Source organism: Macrobrachium rosenbergii, chromosome 17 (assembly GCF_040412425.1).
Source record: "Macrobrachium rosenbergii isolate ZJJX-2024 chromosome 17, ASM4041242v1, whole genome shotgun sequence".
NCBI lineage: Eukaryota > Metazoa > Arthropoda > Malacostraca > Decapoda > Palaemonidae > Macrobrachium > Macrobrachium rosenbergii.
The window spans coordinates 15,608,970-15,628,662 of record NC_089757.1 but is presented as its reverse complement, the minus strand read 5'-3'; the positions used below and the strand labels follow the sequence as shown (position 1 = coordinate 15,628,662).

At 35.9% G+C, this 19,693-nt stretch overlaps 1 protein-coding gene across 9 annotated transcripts in view; it reads left to right on the top strand.

The window, feature by feature from the left end:
• The window catches only part of LOC136847757 (coiled-coil domain-containing protein 77-like), a 119,788-nt gene that overhangs the window by 75,966 nt on the left and 24,129 nt on the right, over positions 1-19,693 (top strand). For all 9 annotated transcript variants that reach the window (XM_067119641.1, XM_067119640.1, XM_067119639.1 and 6 more), the window contains 3 exons: positions 4,400-4,583; positions 6,563-6,725; positions 17,559-17,651. In XM_067119641.1, coding sequence (XP_066975742.1) covers positions 4,400-4,583; positions 6,563-6,725; positions 17,559-17,651 — 440 coding nt within the window. The remainder of the gene's footprint in view (positions 1-4,399; positions 4,584-6,562; positions 6,726-17,558; positions 17,652-19,693) is intronic.

Sequence of the window (19,693 nt, the reverse complement as noted above, 5' to 3'; positions counted from 1 at the left end):
GTTTAGCTCTAAGCATTCACTAGTTTGCACGTCACCTTTTTAATGAGAGTGATAAAGATGGGTGTAAACCATAGTTATTTAGGGATACAGGCAAATTACGTTTGCCTCAGTAGGCTGAGCAGGCGCATCAGTTCTGTTTTCGCCTGCTTTCCTGATATCGTTCCCATGCAAACAATATCCCTCCCCCTCATTCTTAGTTTTCCCCTGTATCGTCTCATATTCATCATCATGTAACAATTATCCCTTTTCATAATAGCGGCTTTTCCTCTGCAGCCACTTTCTTATCTAGAGTGAATTAGCCTGGTAATAGAACAGTACTCACTTCTCAGGAACTGCCTCTTTGAGTGTTGTGCAGATGACACCATCTGTCATCATGGTTATGTGGTGACATCATGCAAGAAAGCTGTAACTTTCCATCCGTGCAGACAACACCCTCTGTCGTCAAAATGTTACGTGGTGATGTTGTACAAGAATATTCTGCCTTCTCCACCCTAGTACCTGTTCACTCCATTCCATGGCATCATTGCTGACTTCTGGCATTGTCACTCTTTTGTCTCAGTTCCTCTGTTTAGACTTTAGCAGTTTCAACCATGTTTTTGTTTGATTCCCCTTTAGTATTTAAGCAGTGCTTAGCTCACGTGGTTCCATTTTCACTTCCTTTTGCCGAAGATGAATCCGTTAGCCGGCACTGTTCCTTGGCTCTTGTTAAAACGAATAAGTTAACACGGATTATGGTAAGGTGCGTTATCACGGAAGTAGACCTTTTGGGATTGGGTGAACAGTCAAAAGAGCAAGCTAGGAAACTGTTAAGTGTTTGGAAGGCCATCTCTTAACACGAACCAGTGTACAGTAGTTTACTCAACTGTGTTTGTACATGAGGTATAAAACCCTTAGTCCTTTCGTTGCGTCAGGGACGGTTTCTCCTGAACAAATATGGTAGTAACCTTGCTCTATTTCATATCGTTAATTGGTAGGAAATCCTGCTTTTGAATTTTAGAGCATGAAGGTACACATTGGTGTATAGGGGCATACTTTCATATATAAAGGTGGTAGTGTCTAGTTTTGGACTGTCGGTTATGGGCTTTCGACTTGGGCACAGTCACTAGTACTCTATGAGATAGAGTCCTTTTTTCCTTGTAAGGATCCTCTGACAAGTCTCACTAGAGGGCCTTACACCCTGTTGTGGTTCCAACGTCAAGCTACAGTACTTGTCAGTAAAGGCCACGCAACAGGCAGGAAGGTTGAGAAGCTTTTTTTTCTCCCCATTAAAAAGCTTTTAACCGACTTGGCTGAACATTGTTTCTCTGGCTACACTAACCCACTATCCTAGTCAATGTGGTAGTCAGCTAACTTTAACAGTATGTAAGAATCATTCTAAATAATGATAATTTTTCATGATAAAATTAATTATTTGGATACTTAACCACTGTTAAACCTACTGTTAAAGTGGAAACCCACCCAGCCTCCCCACATCTTAGTGAGTGGGCATGAAGAATTCTGATTCATACTTAGACATTCTGACATCACCTGGTGGGAAAACAGGTGAATACCGAGACAGTCTTAGTAGGTTGCCAAATGTATTTTTTTTTTTAATGCTGACCACACCTGATAGTGTAAGCTAACTTTTAACAATGGGTAGGTATCCAAATAATCAATTTTGTCATGAAAATTATCCTTTTTTATCTCCACATAATCCAGCCCTAACCATTTTTTCCTTTACAATTTGAATTAATAGCATAAACGCAGTTTGAGTAAGTAACTCTGTGCCATGAGCCTTCATTTTCTAATCTCTTAATTTCAGCTTCCACTGCTGTTTTCAGTGCATTAGGAACTGGTCTGGGAGCAAAAAATTGGGGAGTGGCATGTGGCTTTAAAGCTAAGACAGCTTTTGCATTTTTTACTGTTTCTACTCAATATGCAAAAACTTCATTGAATTATGATGGAATGTTAACTACAGAAAATTCATTTGTCTGCTCCTATTTTGTACCTTTAACCCTTGAAATACATTTCCAGTCATAATTTTATATGCCGTAACCAATTTAAGCCTAATAAGTTTGTCCTTTTGCTTTTACTACAGGCAGTCCCTGGTTAACGGCGGACTCGGTTAATGGTGATCCGGTTTTACGGCGCTTGTCTAGCGATGAAAATGGGTAATTTTCAGGGCCGAAAATCACCGATTTCCACTTATCGGCGCTGATAATTGGGTACAGGGTATTGGCGCCGATACATACCTAACAGAGGCGCTGATAACCGAAAATCTGCACTTTTAGTGGCGATAACCCCTGAAAATCACAGGCGCGAAAATCACCGATTTTCTGTTATCATCACACCCTCAGAAACAGAACCCTGCCGATAACCGGGACTGCCTGTACTGTCAATGGTAATCACCTGTCTACTAATCAGTATACTGTACCTCCACTTGTGTTGATCCAATTTCATCTATTTCTCCATCATAACTCTTGAGCACCTTGTCTGAAGTTTCCTTTACCAAATTTGGATTTTGTTTTGCAACTTTTGGATATAATTATTGGTTTTCCATTTATTTTGATTCGTGTTGTAAGTCATGCTTTTGCATCATTGTTTACAGAATTTACTTGAAATGCAAATTCAGGAAAATTTGCTTCTTGCTCACTTTAGCCTGTATCAGGTTAACGGCTGTATTTATTTAATGACATATTTAATGACATGTTGACTAGGAAACCAGTTTTAACTTGAGAAATGGACATGTTTGCTACTCTTCCTTTCATAGCTAAGACAATCTTTACATCAGTAACATGGTCTATTAACCCTCTTCTTTGCCTTTTGTGTGCCTATTTGACCATGATGTTAGTGTTTCAAGGTCAGGCCTACCTCTGTGTTACTTGTGTATCATTGACTCTGATACTTGGTTACGCCAGGGCTAGGCTTACTTATTTGATGAATATACCTTTTTTTTTCTACTGGAAGCTTCCGTTGAGTTGGCCTGAGGAGCAAAGTACTCTGTGAGAGCCTGAATGGCTCCTTCCATTGAATCATCAGCTGGCTCCAGAGTGTGGTAAACTACTTGTACTTCCAAACTGGCAATATGAAGTAACAGTGCCTTCTTCTGCACTTCTTGAAGGGATCCAGTAGCTGCTAAGTAAATTTGGAAGCTGGCTATCCACATTTTCCATGTGATAGCTACTGATTTTTTACCTATTACTATGGTGAATTGCTCTAAGTTCATCAAATCCAGTTGCATGTTATTATATGTTTGGTAGGAATACCTTTTGGATTCTGTCAAATCTCGAGGCTAACCATTTTAATGTCAGATCTAGTATAGGCCAGGGCTTTGCTTTTGTTGTGCAATTCTTATACATCTTATGCCAACATGCCTACCATGAAGATTTTTGATACAGTTATTAGGACATACTAGCCTAAAGTAGCCTTCCTGCTTTTCCTGTCTCTGCTTACTTCCATTGATGATGTCCTTGTGAGGCGAGTTGACCATCCTGGAAACCTAACTGCATTTCTAACCTATCTAAGTCTACTTCTACTGCTGACAACTTGTGTGAGGTTGATTGACCATAATCATCTGCCATAGCCTAAATTTTTGATGACAATGATCATCCGGTGGTGAATTGCTCCCAACGATCTTCTGCCTTAGGCTAACCTACTACTGCTGTGCTTTGTGTTGCTGCTTCTGCTGTGTGTTCCTTCCTTTTCTTTTCATTATCAGTTTTAAGTTGATGGCAGATATATTTTAATCCCCTGTTGATACTGCTCACAATATTTACTTGAATTGATAAAGGGATGTGTTGTTCATTTCTGTGTCATTCATGTTGCTACTTTTGAGTTGATGATGCTACTTGATATGCCATGATCATGACTTCCTTTCTTTTCTTATCATTGCCAGTTTTAAGTTGATGGCAATTACATGAAGGCTAATGCCATGGTTTATGCTGCTTGCAACATTTACCTGAAATGATAGAGATTTCTTGGTTATTTTGTATACTGTTCACAGAAATAGAAATGAACTGGAGAAGGTCACTGATTAAAGGGAGTAAGATGGATGAGAGAACAAAACCTTGAGTTGCACCCTAATACTATAAATGGAAAAGATATAGATATTACACTATCAACTTAGATAAAGCAGACATTAAAAATAACAAAGCCTTATGCCAGACTTTGTCATATGACTTAGATTCGTTGTAAAATTGGAGAGATTTGATGCATTTAGTTTTAAAGTTATATGAGAAAATATTTTTATATTTTAGTTATGCTAGATTATGCTGCTTTTTGCAGTGGAAGAATTAACATGCAAACTTGCACTGAAAATTTTTACACTTGCTAATAGCATTGATGCTAATCATCTTGTTTATTGTAAATAAAGTTGAAAGTTAGTTTTGGTTTTATGGAAGGATGTTTCCTTACCTTTCAGCAAGCAATGAAAATGAATTGATGCTGCAGTCACGCATTCAATCTTTAGAAAAACAGCTGAAGGAAGCAGAGGCTAATTGGCTTGAGGAAAAAAGTTCCCTCCTGCAGGAAAGGACACTAGCATCCTCAGAGTACAAACTCCAGAGAGATAAGGATGAAGCTCACATGAAGCTCCTGGCTGCAAGGTAAGAATTAACATTAACTTAAAATGTTTTTGAATAAATCACAAGTTTTCCTGATTCTGCTTAAGCCATACTTCCTGGTTAGGGCAACAGGTTTAATTATCTGTTAAAACAAGCCAGTGGGATCAAGCTGATAGCTTAAACTTTAATTAATAGGTAGTTAACCAGACCACCAAGCTAAAAGTTATAGCTCTCACAGGACAGGCCCACCTTTTTTGTGAAGGAGGCTATTTGTCTCGCCTTGTTTTAGTTCTTCATTTTTAAGTTTCTTTGTTGGCAGTTTATATACCAGGTGGTTTTCCATTTTTAAAATTTTATCAGTATTTTTTCATTCACCTTACATCCGACGTTGATTTTTCTTGTATTTTGTTTCTGATTTGCACCTGTCATCTCTATCATGAAAAGTAGTGCATTTGAAAATTTGTTGAGGTGATAATGGGTGTGTATGAGTTTTTACATTTTGTTATAACAAGAATTTCCATTAGCAAATTTATTAGATCAGTTTACCCTTTAAGAAATTTTGATAAATTGTTTCATTTATTAGTTGTCATTATAGTTAGTGATAGTACACATAGTACCCCCCTCATACACATGCGGTCAAGTTATGCTGTTGTTGTTGCTTTATATCATTGTAAAATGTCAGTAATATTTATAGACAAAATTAATTTTTCCATACAAGCCCATCACTCTCATTTGTGTTCATAGAATTTCCCAGGCACCAGTTATTTTTATGAACAAGCAGAAGACTGTTAGTAGTATGACACAAGCAACACCTGGATCCATAGGTCCACAGCAGGTACCTCCTTCTTTTATGGTTTCTGAAATGTCAACTGTAAGGTCAGTAGGACAAAGAGGAGGATACATTATGGTTTCTGAAATGTCAATTGTAAGGTCAGTAGGACAGAGAGGACGATACTTGTTTGAGTGATATGTTTGTTTGAAAAAAATTTTTTTTTTTTAAGCAGATATGTTTTATCACAAATGCATTGTTCTGTAGCCCAGATTGTCATTTATGAGAGAGTTTTGAGCTGCTGAATGCCTTAGATTGCAGAATGTGATCTGCATGATCCATGGAGGAACTTGGGGACTGTGATAGGTAGAGACCCAAATTGCATAAAGGAGGAAGAGCTTCAGTAAAGTAAAATAAGGAACTGGCATTTATGGAGGTGTTGATCTGCTTGGAAGAATATGACACATACCATATATGTGAGACTTAGTTACTAGTTGATTGGCACTTCCAGGTGCCTACACTCAAAATATTATTGACATCAAGTGTGACAGTGCTGTAAGCCCAGACGATAACGTACTTGAGGCCTGGAATGGTATGTGGAAAGTGACAGTCTAGAAGAAACATTTTTATAATATCTGAACACAGAAGCAGATCTCTGTGTCTCTGGTGTAGGAAGCATGAGGAGAAATAGTGAAGGATATTATTGAATGATCTTGGTTGCCTGAAGTCTGTGTCTTTGCTGCAAAGTCAGGTGCAAATGACAAACCAGCCCATAGTAAGCAGAACTACTAGAGAGAATTGGAATCCTACTAATTCTTCTTACACACGACTAACAGGAGGAAAACATTTTCAGTTCGAAATTGAGCAATAAGGCCTCCTGAAAAGTTCCACGAGGGGCTTGGTTGACTTCATAGGTACCATCTCCATTAAGTGCTGGGTAAGTGTTTTAAACTTCACTAATGAGCCCACTTCTATTCCATAAATTTTAAAACCTGAAAGAGAGCTGCACTTTACCCTTTTAGGACTAAAACCAAATGAAATGGAAAGGCAGGAAGCAGTGCAGCTGGAGCTGAAAGGATACTGCATAGAATCGGAAGAATGACATGTCACGCAAATTCTAGGCAGTAACCCTGCCCCCACCACCACAGAGAGAAGTGCTCTGGCTGTGGTGTATATTTGTCTCAGAATGTTAACAAGTATATGGTGGCATAACATTTTTGGTAATTTGGGTCTCTGTTTCTTGTATTTTCAGACTTGAGGAGTCACAAACGCATCTAAATTCAACAATGAAGGAAGTCCTTAAAAAGAATGCAGAAATGCAAGAGATAGAAAAAGGTTTTCTTGCAGAAAGAGACCATCTGCTATCTGTGTTGGCCACTGTTCAAGAAAACCTGCCTTTGGTTACTCATATGGAAGTAAGTTTGTTTTGCCAAGGTTTTGTAATTTAATGTCTAGTAAACCCCCTTCATTTTAATTAGTCTTGTATCACGTGTTTTAGTTCCTTTTAGTAGAGACCTTTATATTGTATGTAAACATGCTACACAGATACACACCCGTGTCCCTTTTGAAGTAAAAACCATAGTCTCTTAAATGGGGCAATAGTTTTGTCTCTGTAGTTAGTTATAAATGATTTGTTTAACCAGACCTCTGAACTCTTTTAGGGTTCTTCTCGGGCTGGATGGACATAAACTTTTCAGTTCCTATTTTATTGCAAATATTGTTTCTGTTATTGTTTTTGCAAGATTTGCAAGTGTTTCTTCTTGCTTCTTTTATATTTAATTGCTTCTTTCTGGCAATATTGCACTTAATCCTGGGTCACAGAATCAACTATGGAAATGTTGTATTTTAAATAGCAGTGTCTATAGATCGTATAAAAATAAAAAAGGACTTGGATGTTGCTGATGTCAGTTTCAATTTCATCCTTTGTTCTGAAATTTTTGTGTCTGACTTGCAACATACTTTGGAACTGTTGATTCAGGATCTAAGAAGCTCATTTTACTCAAGTGTAATGCCATTCCGAGGCCCATGTATTCGAATAAAGTGAATTGCAAGTGAAATTCAAAAAAGTATTTATAAGTTTAGTGCTCAGTACAGTCCAGCCTCTAAAATCCGGAATTCCGAGGTCTGGGAACTCCCAAGTCGGGGACGTTTTTGAATCAGCCGCCATTAGTTCTTGAGCAGCTAAGAGAGCGGTGCCACACATTTCAGTATTTGGATTTTTTCGGATTTGAGAATTGAAGCTCGCTCCGTAGATACACAAGCATGATTCATTTCCAGGGAAAACATTCTGTGAAACTCAAAAATATACAGGATACTGTAATTTGCATATATACGCTTGTCTTCCAATCTCGTATATCATGCAGTCATTAAAGTTTTGTCCAAAAGCATTTCATCATATAGCGTGTACAGTATAGTGCAGTAGACTGCATTAGGGTAGGCTATCTATGCCTGTATCAGTTTTGGTAGATAGCAATGATAATGCATGTTATATCTGAGTTAGGTTATAGCTAATAAATAGGCCTAGAAGCCAAAGTTCGTTAGGTTGAATGCGAATCTTCATATATTAAATTAGGCTTACCAACATTGTGACTTGTCTAAGAATTCATCACTATTTCTTATAATTAACAACCACTTACTACTGCATGCAGTACACTGGCTTAAAACAACAGCTAGTACTGACGAGAAACAGCCGTTAGCCCATGTCAGTTACCACAACTAACACATGTTTATTAGGGATTATGTTACAGTTGTCAACTTGTTAAAAATTTGCTAATTTTCAATGGTGACTTCCATAAATAAAAATAAAATAAATCTTTATTCATCCTTCAGTCAGTGTAGATGAAAGTGTTAAAGTATGCCACTAAATTTATGGTTGTAGCTGTGGCAGAAGAAATGAATAATGTCCTCGTGACAAAATATGTTGCAAGAGGCAAAAGCAACATCCGATACTGGCTAAAGCACACCTTTACTTCATTTAAAAATAAAGTAAGTTGCATCTTTAAACTCTGCTTTGATAATTTACGTATAAAATGAATCTCCGAAATGCGTTTCATTTAACAACTAATGGCTGTGATGATGTCGCTTAAAACACAGTCAGCTGATGATTTTAAGAATATGGACATCAGCAGAATAAAATGGCGCCTTTTCCGTGTTCATAAATTATAATAATGATAATAAGACAATAGTGCATGAGGTATGATTGTATACAAGCACGTAAAAACAACAGTTTTAACAAAATTATCATTATTCTTAATACAACTGTATTATTTGACTTGTGCAAATGGATATCTGCAGTGTAACAACCTAATCAGGTCAGTAAGTGTCTCTCTCTCTCTCTCTCTCTCTCTCTCTCTCTCTCTCTCTCTCTCTCTCTCTCTCTCTCTCTCTCTCTCATGTAGATTTAAAGAAAAGAAAGCAGCAGATTTTAAATTTTTGCTGAAAACAAAACCATAAAAGTTTGAAGTGCTAAAAACAATGAAGAGTGCGAGGAGATCAGAATTTGACAGTGTGGTTGTAAAGAGGTTAAGCTCCGATGTAGTGAAGGTGTAAGCATTTCCAGGGGAATGCTTATGGAGCAGGCCAGAATTTTGCTAAGGAACTAAATCTAATGAATGACAGTGATTATTCATGAGTTTTGTTATACTTTTGATAACACAGAGCTATATATGTAAAATGAGCTGGCAAGACTGTTTGCATAGAGGATTTTTTTATGGGTTATTTCTAAAATCCAGGATTTTCTGCGGTCCGGCTATGGCTTGGTCCCAAGGATGCCGGTTTTAAGAGGTTGGACTGTATTATAGTTAAATGACATTGGTTGATCTCAAACAAAAATTTAAATTGAAATTATTCGTACTGCTTCTGGTATTTCGCAGAGAATCTTAAACCATAAGGTACTAGGATGGTGCTTTCTCTGCTGACAGCTCAGAATATTGAAAGGATCTGGAATCAACAAAAAAAAAGATGAAAATAAGAGAAAGAATGGAGTGAAATAGTTTCGATTTTTTTTTTTTTTTAAATATGGCTAAGATTAGAGTCCATATGGAATATTAATGGGATATATAACAAAAAATACAAAGACGAAAATGAATATGTATAGTAATGGAATGTTACTGTCTGGTAAGTAAAGTCTGGATGAAATTTCAATCAAACAATATACAGTAATGAGGTATTGGATTATATGGAATACAAAAACAGTAAAAAATATGATAATGGGATAAATGGGATGTGAAAACCCTCTTGAATCTGGCACTCAGTGGTCTGGCAACTCCCATAATCTGTGATGTTCTTGAATCAACCGCCATTAGTTCTTGAGCGGCTACAAGGGCTGCACCATAAGTCATTTCAGTTTTTGGATTTTTTTGGATTTTGGAACTGAAGCTTGCTCCATAAATACATAAGCACAATTTATTTCCAAATGAGAGTATTCTGTGAAACTCAAAAATATACATCATACAAAACAACCATTACAGTATATGCATATACACTTGTGTATCATCCAAAATAGTGTAACATGTGATCTTGAAAATTTTGTCCAAAAACGTGATTTCATCGTTATATATCGTGTATAGTGCAAGATGTATTTTCAGATTACACTATGCTACGCTTTCAATGCTTGTCTCAGTTTCAGTAGATACCATTGGTAATGCATATTTTACCTGTGATAATAAGTATTATATCTGAGTTAACTTTTAACTAATAAGTAGGTCTAGAAGCAAAGGTTATTAGGCTAAATACCAATCTTCTTACATTAAATCAGGCTTACTAACCTTGTGACTTGTCTAAGAATTCATTATTATTTCTTAAAATGAACAACCACTTACTACTGCATGCAAGATGCTGGCATAAACAACAGCAAGTACTGACATAAACAATCAAATCGAGAAACATCCGTTTGCTGATTTCAGTTATCCTACCATAACTAACACACGTATTAAAAATGTGTTAAAAATGTGCTGATTTTCATTGGTGACTTCCATAAAGAAAAATAAAATAAATCTTTGTTTGTTCATCCTGTATGCAATAGGGAGGAAAGTGTTATGAAAGTATGCCATTAAATTTACAGTTGTAGCTGTGACTGAAGAAACAAATAACGTGCAGATCACAAAATGTTTTGGAAGAGGCAAAAGCAACATTTGATACTGGCATAATCACACCTTTACTTCAGTTAATTTACTGCATTGATAAATAAAGTTCAATTTTTAAGCCCAGCTTTTATAATTTATGAATAAAAAGAATCTCCGAAATACGTTTCGTTTAGCAACTAATGGATGTGACGTTGTCAGCAAAATGCAGTCAGCTGATGACTTTAAGAATGTAAACATACCCAGAATGCAAACAGCACCTGATTTCTATGTTCTTAAATCATAATACAATAATATTACAATGATAATGCATGAAATATAATTGCATACAGTATGTAAAACAACAGTTTTATCAAGATTATGATTATTCTTAATAACTATTATTTGACTTTTGCAAATGGATATCTGTCAGTGTAACAATCTAGCCAGGGCTGATAGTCTCTCTCTCTCTCTCTCTCTCTCTCTCTCTCTCTCTCTCTCTCTCTCTCTCTCTCTCTCTCTCTCTCTCACACATACACTGTGCAGGTTTAAAGAAACAAAAACAGCAGTTGTTCTGACACAATATACAAACCCTCGGTCCTTTACATTAGGTTTGTCTTACAATGACTGTAAGACAAACCTAGTGTAAAGGACCTCGGGTTTGTATAGTTAGGAAAAATACAATTTACTTTCAAAAATTGTTATATTTTTAGGTTTTTTCTAAAAATGAAAGCCAGAAAAATTTGAAGTGCCAGAAAACATTGCAAGATGCCAGGATATTTCAATAGTGCACTTATAAGTGGCTTAAGGTCCAATGTAGCGAAGGTGTAAGCATTTCTGGGGAGATGCTTACGGAGCAGGCCAGAATTTTCATAAGGAACTAAACCTAATAAATGACAGTGATTATTCATAAGCTTTGTTTTATTTTTGATAATACAACAATGTGTATGTGGGATGAGCTGGCACGACTTTGTTTGCATAGGGAGTTTTTAGGGGTGATTTCTGTCATCCGGGATTTTCTGTTGTCTGGTAGTGGCCTGGTCCCACGGATGCCGGTTTTAAGAGGTCAGACTTTGTAATAATTGGATAGTAATGAAAAAAATGGGAGCTTTTTATAGACAGATCCTTCAGTTAATTTTTAGGGAAGCTTTTTAAGTACTAACATTAAGTGAATGTTACTCTGGATAAAAATTGCAAAATATGAGCACCAAACTAATTATAGCCAAGCTCCATCCATAGTCAATCCTGTCAAGTCCAGTAGCAGGACAACACATTAATGGTGAGAGTGCTAAACACCTTCCCTTCATAGTGCCTTGGTGTTGATAGAGGCAGCTATCCCCGTATTGTCAGCATAAGATGATAGCTACTTTCTATCCATGGTCAAGCAGCAAAAAATGATCCTTAAAAATCCACTGCAGAACAAGATAATGAATCCTTGAGGAACTTATGCCTGTGTCGGTGAAGTTGCTATTCTGAACTGAACTGCCAGTAATTTGTTACCATTCTTGGCTATGCTTGGCAGCTGCAGGTCTTGGAAATGAAAACAAGTGATGTTTATATCATTTACTTACTAATTAAACAAATAAATATGAAATTTAACAAAAAACTCCAAATTTCCTAAAAGGTAACATAACAAGAAACCAAACTGTAAAATACAAAATCCACATTTATGTAAAGTAATGTATTTACAAATGATAAAATAAATTCCAGGAGCTTTCTGAGAGCCTGCTCAGCTCCCTTTCTTCAGCTAGCTTGCTCCATAAATACTTTTATTTCCAAATGAGAAATTCTGTGAAACTCAAAAATATACATCAAAAAAACAACCATTACAGTATATGCATATTTGTGTATCATCAAAATAGTGTAACATGTGATCTTGAAAATTTTGTCCAAAAATGTGATTTCAAACATCGTGTATAGTGCTCATTTTTCTAGCTGAAGAAGGTTTCAACAAAAATTTATTTTATCATTTGTAAATACATTACTTTACATAAATGTGGATTTTGTATTTTATAAACATATTCACATTGTGAAAAGATTTGCAAACCAAACTGTATGAGGATTTATTGGGGTAAGAAGCTAAAAACAATAAAAAAAAATGGCTTATGGGATTAAACAATTTTTGAATACCACAGAAGTGCTCTGTATAAATGAGAGGGTTTCTCCTCATTTCATAGGCCACTGTATGAGTGTGGATGTCATGAAGCACAGGTCATTAAAGTCTGTGGCAGACTAATAAATATTCATGTTTTTGGTAGTTATAGGAACCCAGATTTGTGTGAATCTGTTTATTGCTGCTTGTTTACCAAAATGGCAGCGGTTCAGGAAGCTGATCCCAAGGCTTTGTTTAATTTTTCCGATAATTACAACACAAGTCACGCTGATTGGCTGAGCTCAGTTTCTGCCATAGCTAACCGTGGTGTTGCTACTATAGATTTTTCCACTATTTTTGGTTGTGAGCAGTCTGGTAACCATCTTGACCTTATATTCACAGATATTACAGGGATTGTATCTGGCTGAGTGCTTTTGCTGGTCAGCTCATCTGATCATAGTTTGATTAAGGTTATTGTGGTGATGGATCTAGTTGTTCCAGAAGTTAGCTTTTCAAGAAAAGTAAACTTGAATTCTCAGGCTAATTGGGATGGTATTCACTATGATTTTATTGAGCTCAATTGGAGCAATATTTATAGAAGTGTGAATGTTATCGAGTGTTTAAATCATCATTTTAGCATAGTTATAAAGAGGAGAATTCCTTCTAAAATCCTCAAGTTTCATCTTAAAGGTGAGCCATGGTTTATTGATGCATGTAAGCATACCTAACATGAAAAAATGTTTATAATTTATGGAGGAACAATTGATCAGACTTTTTGTGGTGTAATTTCACTGGGCTTAGAAGTCAAGCTCAGGTTGTCTATGAGAGACCCAAGAGGTCCTATAATGAGGCTGTGAAGATCTTGCTCTCCAGTGGTGATGACAGTAAGTGGTGGTCTGCCGTTAAGTCATCACCCTTCGGAGTTGATTCTAGCTTGCCTCCTCTTGTAAGAGCTGATGGAACTGCTGTATATTGCCCCAAACAGAAGGCAGAATTTTGGGCAAGTCTTTGTGAGCATATTCCGGGTCATATCCCAGGGACTTTCTCCTTCATAGCCCAAGTATTGCATCAGACTACTGCATTATCTTTTTCCATGCAGGTTTTCTTCTTTACTGTTTTGTTTATGGTGACACCTCTCATGCAAATATTCCTTGGAGTTCAGAGTTGTCTTTCCCTTCTTTCAGCATAATCTAAGCCAGTCATGGCAGACAACCTGAAACCTGGATGTGGCTCCCTCAGCGATGACCAGGCATTTTGAAGGCTTTACTTCTACGTCTCCCCCTTCTGGTGTATGAGAATAACACCCTTGGTTGCATTGCCTGCTTCACTTGTAAATAGTGAAATTTTCTTATCAACTCATAGAAGTTGGCCCCAAGTCTTTACAGAATGTAATGCAAAACGTAACATCTCTTGTGGTACTGATTTATCCACAACAGATGTGGTCAGGCTATTGCTAAAGAAATTGAACATTCTTTTGGAGCAATGGTAAATCTTGCTGCAAAGGTAGTCTGTTGTCTTGCATTGAAAGTTGCTTGTATTGTGTGATTTTTGAATCATCATTTTATGATTTACATGTAAACACACCTACATAGGAAACAAACCAAAAGACAGATAATTTGACAAGTTTAGTGTTTTGAAAAAATGCCTTGACCCAAAGGTGCTCCTGTCATCGTCAAATAATCATGAGTTTATTGTTACAAATGTGCAGTGAAGTGTCAATGGAAGTCCTGTACAGAATTGTCATATCAGTTAAGTTTTGTTTGACCAGTCACTTAAGCATATTTTATTAGCTTTAGATCTCTAGACCTTGCCTCTGATACCTTTTTTATGAAAGTAACACATAAATGCTTCATGTGCCTACTGTACTACTTTTCTTTCCACTGGCTGCCCAGTATTTTTTAATTCTTTTTTCCAATTTTCATTCTTTCAACAACAATCATTTGTGCCATGTTAGTGACCTAAGGTATTTTATAGTACAGTCCAACCTCTTTAAACCGGCTTCCTAGGGACCAGGCCACTGCTGGACCGCAGAAAATCCCAGATGACAGAAATCACCCCTAAAAAACCCCTATGTAAACAAAGTCTTGCCACCTCATTCCACTTATATATTGCTGAGTTATCAAAAGTAGAACAAAGCTTACGGATAATCACTGTCATTTGTTAGGTTTAGTTCCTTATGAAAATTCTGACCAGCTCCATAAGCATCTCCCCAGAAATGCTTACACCTTCTGTCCGTCAGAGCTTAAACCACGTTAAAAGTGCACAGTCGCATTCTGATCTCCTGGCATCTTTCAGTGTTTTCTGGCACTTCAGACATTTCTGTCTTTCGTTTTCTGTTGCTTTTGTTTCTTTAAACCTGATCATATGTGTGTTGTGAGAGAGAGAGAGAGAGAGAGAGAGAGAGAGAGAGAGAGAGAGAGAGAGAGAGAGAGAGAGAGAGATACCGACAGATATCCATTTGCAAAATTCAAATAATAGCTGTATGATCATTTTATTAACACTGTTGTTTTACATACTGTATACAGTTTTTATTTCATGCATTATTGTCATATTATTATCGTATTACAATTTATGAACATAGTGTTCAGGTGCCATTTGCATTGAGGGTATGCTTACATTCTTAAAATCATCAGCTGATTGCATTTTACCAACATCATGACAGCCATTAGTTGCTAAATGAAATACACTTCAGAGATTCATTTTTTTTATAAATTATCAAAGCTGGGTTTAAGAATGCAACTTACTTTATTTATAAATGAAGTAAATTAAATGAGGTTTAGGTGTAATTTTTCCAGTATCGGATGTTGCTTTTGCCTCTTCCAAAACATTTTGTGGCCTGCATGTTATTTGTTTCTTCAGTACTGTAAATTTAGTGGCATACTTTCTTAACACTCCTCTCCATTGCATTAAGGCTGAAAAAGATTTATTTTATTTTTATTTATGGGAGTCACCATCGAAAGTTAGCAAATTTTTAACAAGTAACAATCGTAACACAGCTCTTAATAAACGTCGTTAGTTCACGGTAACTGACATCAGCGAACAGTTATCTATTGATTATGTCAGTACTTGCTGTTGTTTATGCCAGTGTCTTGCATGCAGTAGTAAGTGGTTGTTAATTATGAGAAATAGCAATGAATTCTTAAACAAGTGAATGTTGGTTGTCCTGATTTAATGTAAGAAGGTTTGCATTTAACCTAATGAACTTTGGCTTCTAGGCCTAGTAATTAGTTAACAGCTAGCTTGTATATAATATGCATTATCAGTGGTATCTACTGAAACCGATACAGGCATAGAAAACCTAGCATATTGTAATCCACTGAAAATACATCTCGCTCTATACACTATTTATGTGATGAAATCATGTTTGTGGACGAAATTGTAATGATCATGTGATACACGAGATCGGAAGATACATGAGTATATATGAAAATTATGGTTCTTTTGTATCCAGTATATTTTTTAGTTTCACAGAATGTGTTCGTTGGAAATAAACTGTGTTTGTGTATTTGAGGAGCAAGCTTCAGTTCCAAAATCCAAAAAAATCTAAAAGCTAAAGTGTGTGTGGCACATAGCCACTCAAGAATTATTGGTGGATGATTCAAAAACGTTCCAGATCATCAGAGTTCTTGGACCACAGAATGCCGGATTTTCGAGGTCGAACTGTAGAGAAAACACTACCATGGAGCATCAAATGTAGAGGAGTTTAATGGTTAAGTAAAGAAACAAAATTTGAACATAGTTGGTTATGTATCTGCTGAGCTCAGAAATGGTAAATGTACTTAGTTTAGGAAAGAGTACTCAAAATTTTGTCATTTTGAAAGAAATAAGGAAAATCATTTAAATTGTCATTCGGACCATTTAGTTTGTTTAAAATATTCTGTTATTGTCCTTGTGATGGAAAGCAAGCCAGAGTAATTATGGTGCTTGTAGGAGGTGGTTGGAGTACTTTCTATTGAGTTCCGTGAATTTTACACTTGAGGTAATAGTGGAGATTTTTGGAGCATCCTTTTGGTCTAATTGTATTTCTTTCTGTCTTCTATGTATCTAGATTCCCAGGTGTTTCCCAGCTTAACTGTCTGACTTCTTAAGCTTTCATTCTAAATAAATCCTTCTAGCCAAACTTTTAAGTTCAAATGTGTGTTTTAGTGGACTCTGTAGATTTATAGTAATATTTACCCAGAAGATTGGGGTAAACAACAGTGAATTTTGCTTTCATTCTGATGGCATGCGTCATGAATATGCCCAAACATTTTTGGCTGATGATTTTTGCTAAATGTTTTTCCAGTACTGACGATAAAAGACATGCAATTCCCACAAACTTTGTCAATAGCTCAAAAACTTCTTGCCCATTACAGTTTTTCAATATTTTTTTCTAATAATTCATTAGATAAGGGAACAGTCATATTTTCCTTTTAGGTATCTTGCATAATCATGGAACAGCAAATTATTTAGATTTTTCCATGAAGTATATTCAGTAGGGAAGGGACACTAATCTGCTGTGTGAAATATAAAATTTTTGAAAATTGTAATTTTTTTTTTTATTACAGACCCATCAGTTTGCAGTCCCTTATCCTAGGTCAGCAGCTACACCTGTGACTGGTGGGTTTTGTGTTGGAGAAAAAATTTTTCTAGGCACAACAATATTTTCATACACGCCTATCAGTTTATAAATGTGCGCATAACCAGTTATAAGTGAGGTTGCAGACCACAGGATAAGCAATTGTAACTGATGGATTAGTGTTAAAACAAATATTTTTCTGTGACATGAATATTTTAAGTACAGTGGTAGTTTTTTGCCATTTCCCGTTTGGCAGCACCTTGATCATGGTACAGTCCCATTACAAAATTTCATGAATGGCATTGGTGTTTTAGTTTGCATATCTTATATATAGACTCTCCATGTACGTAATACTTACATTCTGTTGTACAGTATATTTTTTTATTTATTTGCATTTTTCACATACTTCATATTTGAGTTTTATTAATAAAATTGCTTCTTTATGATCAATGTTTGAGACAATTTTTCTTTATTGTTTGGAAGTGAAGTTTGCGTGCAGAAACTGCCTGCACTATTTATGCTCAGTTATTTTTTGCAGGCTGTTCAAAGGAGTGGAAGCTATACTGATCTCACAAAGGTGAAGTCAACTTGTGAACTCAAAGACCTTAGAAGAGATAATGAAATCTTAAAAGTAAGTAAAATATTTCTTATTACATTGACAATTATTTTATGAACATTTTGTAGTAATAGATAGCCGTTGGTGTTTTATCATTGTGCTGTATATTTATTCTCTAAGGACTCGTGAAACAGAATATATTAAAATGAATACAGTATTCTTATTCATTCACCTAATTTATGTGTATATATGTATCTACTTTATGTACTTATTTTTTCTATAAATGGTACTTTTTTTCCATCACAAGCTGTTGTATAACTACTATATAATGGAGGGTCTTTAAAGTGTTGCCCTTTTCATATCAAAGGAATAACAAAATAAAGTTTGGTATGTTTATGCAAAGTAAAATTTGTGTTTATTCAGGCAGTCACTATCATTTTTAATTAAAAAAAAATATTCTGAGATGTGTAGTATTTGTATAAATACAAGTTTTAATGTCACAGAAAATTTGCTAACCTGTTGGACAAGATTACTGTATATGTTAAAGATCTGAGCTTGAATTTGTGTAATCAGAATATAATAGCTTCTGGATATGTCATTTACTGTGTTGCATAAACATTTTTTGTAACATTTATTGTTTAAATTTGTACTTAAGCCATAACTAGAAGATGTTACTTATGTAAGGTATTTCCACAGCAGAGGGAAATGAAAGTTGTAAATTATACATTTCTTTCCCAATGGTGGCAGCCATGGCATGTCAGTTTAATTGAGTAACTAGGTGGATATATAACTCATGAGTTTTTATTTCAGTAGACCCAGGAACCCTTTTAAATAGAACAAAAGCAATTTCTTTCTTCACAAACATAGACCTTGTTTCTTATGTAGTGTAGTTTTCTAGAAAGAAGGGAAAAGACAATTCAGAACTGAAATGATAGCCAGTGGGGGTATACATGAAGTGTTCACAAATATTAAGCTACATTATTACTTAACATTTAATTCACTACAGCTGAGGTATAATTTACACCAAAGGGGAATAACAGTTAACACTTACATCTTCCCCGGCCTAGTGTATATCCCCCAGTTGTTATTATTATTATTATTATTATTATTATTATTATTATTATTATCTATCTCAGTCATCCTGTTCGACTGGGTGGTATTTAAAGTGTGGGGTTCCAGGTTGCATCCTGCTTCCATAGGAGTCCATCACTTTTCTCACTGTGTGCACTGTTTCTAGTAGCACACTCTTCTGCATGAGTCCTGGAGCTACTTCAGCATCAAGTTTTTCCAGGTTCCTTTTCAGGGATCTTGGGATCGTGTCTAGTGTTCTTATGATTATAGGTACAATTTCCACTGGCATATCCTATATCCTTCTTATTTTTGTTTTCAGGTCTTGATACTTATGCATTTTTTTCTATTTCTTATCTATTCTGGTATCCCATGGTATTGCGACATCAGTGAGTGATATTTTCTATAAGGTTTTGTCAAATAGCATCAAGTCTGGTCTGTTGGCACGTATTACCCTATCTGTTCTGATACCATAGTCCCAGAGGATCTTTGCCTGATTGTTTTCTATCGCTCCCTCAGGTTGGTGTTCGTACCACTTATTACTGCAAGCTAGCTGGTGTTTCTTGCACAGGCTCCAGTGGAGGGCTTTTGCTACTGAACCATGCCTCTTTTTGTACTGGTTCTGTGCCAGCGCCAGACATTCACTTGCTATGTGGTTTATGGTCTCGTCTTTCATATTGCACTTCCTGCTTATGGATAAGATGTTATTTCCATTTATTGTTCTTGGAACATATCTGGTTCTTAGGACCTGATCTTGTGCCGCTGTTAGCATTCCTTCTGTTTCCTTGTTGAGTTCTCCCCTCTGTAGCCATTGCCATGTTTCATCGCTGGTCAGTTCTTTAGTCTGTCTCATGTACTGTCCTTGCATTTGCTGTGCCGTTTCTCTGTTTTGTTTTTCATTCTCCTGTCTGTGTATATTTCTGGGTCTTTATCTACTCTTATCAGTCCTTCTTCCCATGTAATAATATTATTTTGTTATTATAATAATTATTATTATTATTATTGTTATTATTATTATTATTATTATTAACACAAGGAGATATATTTTG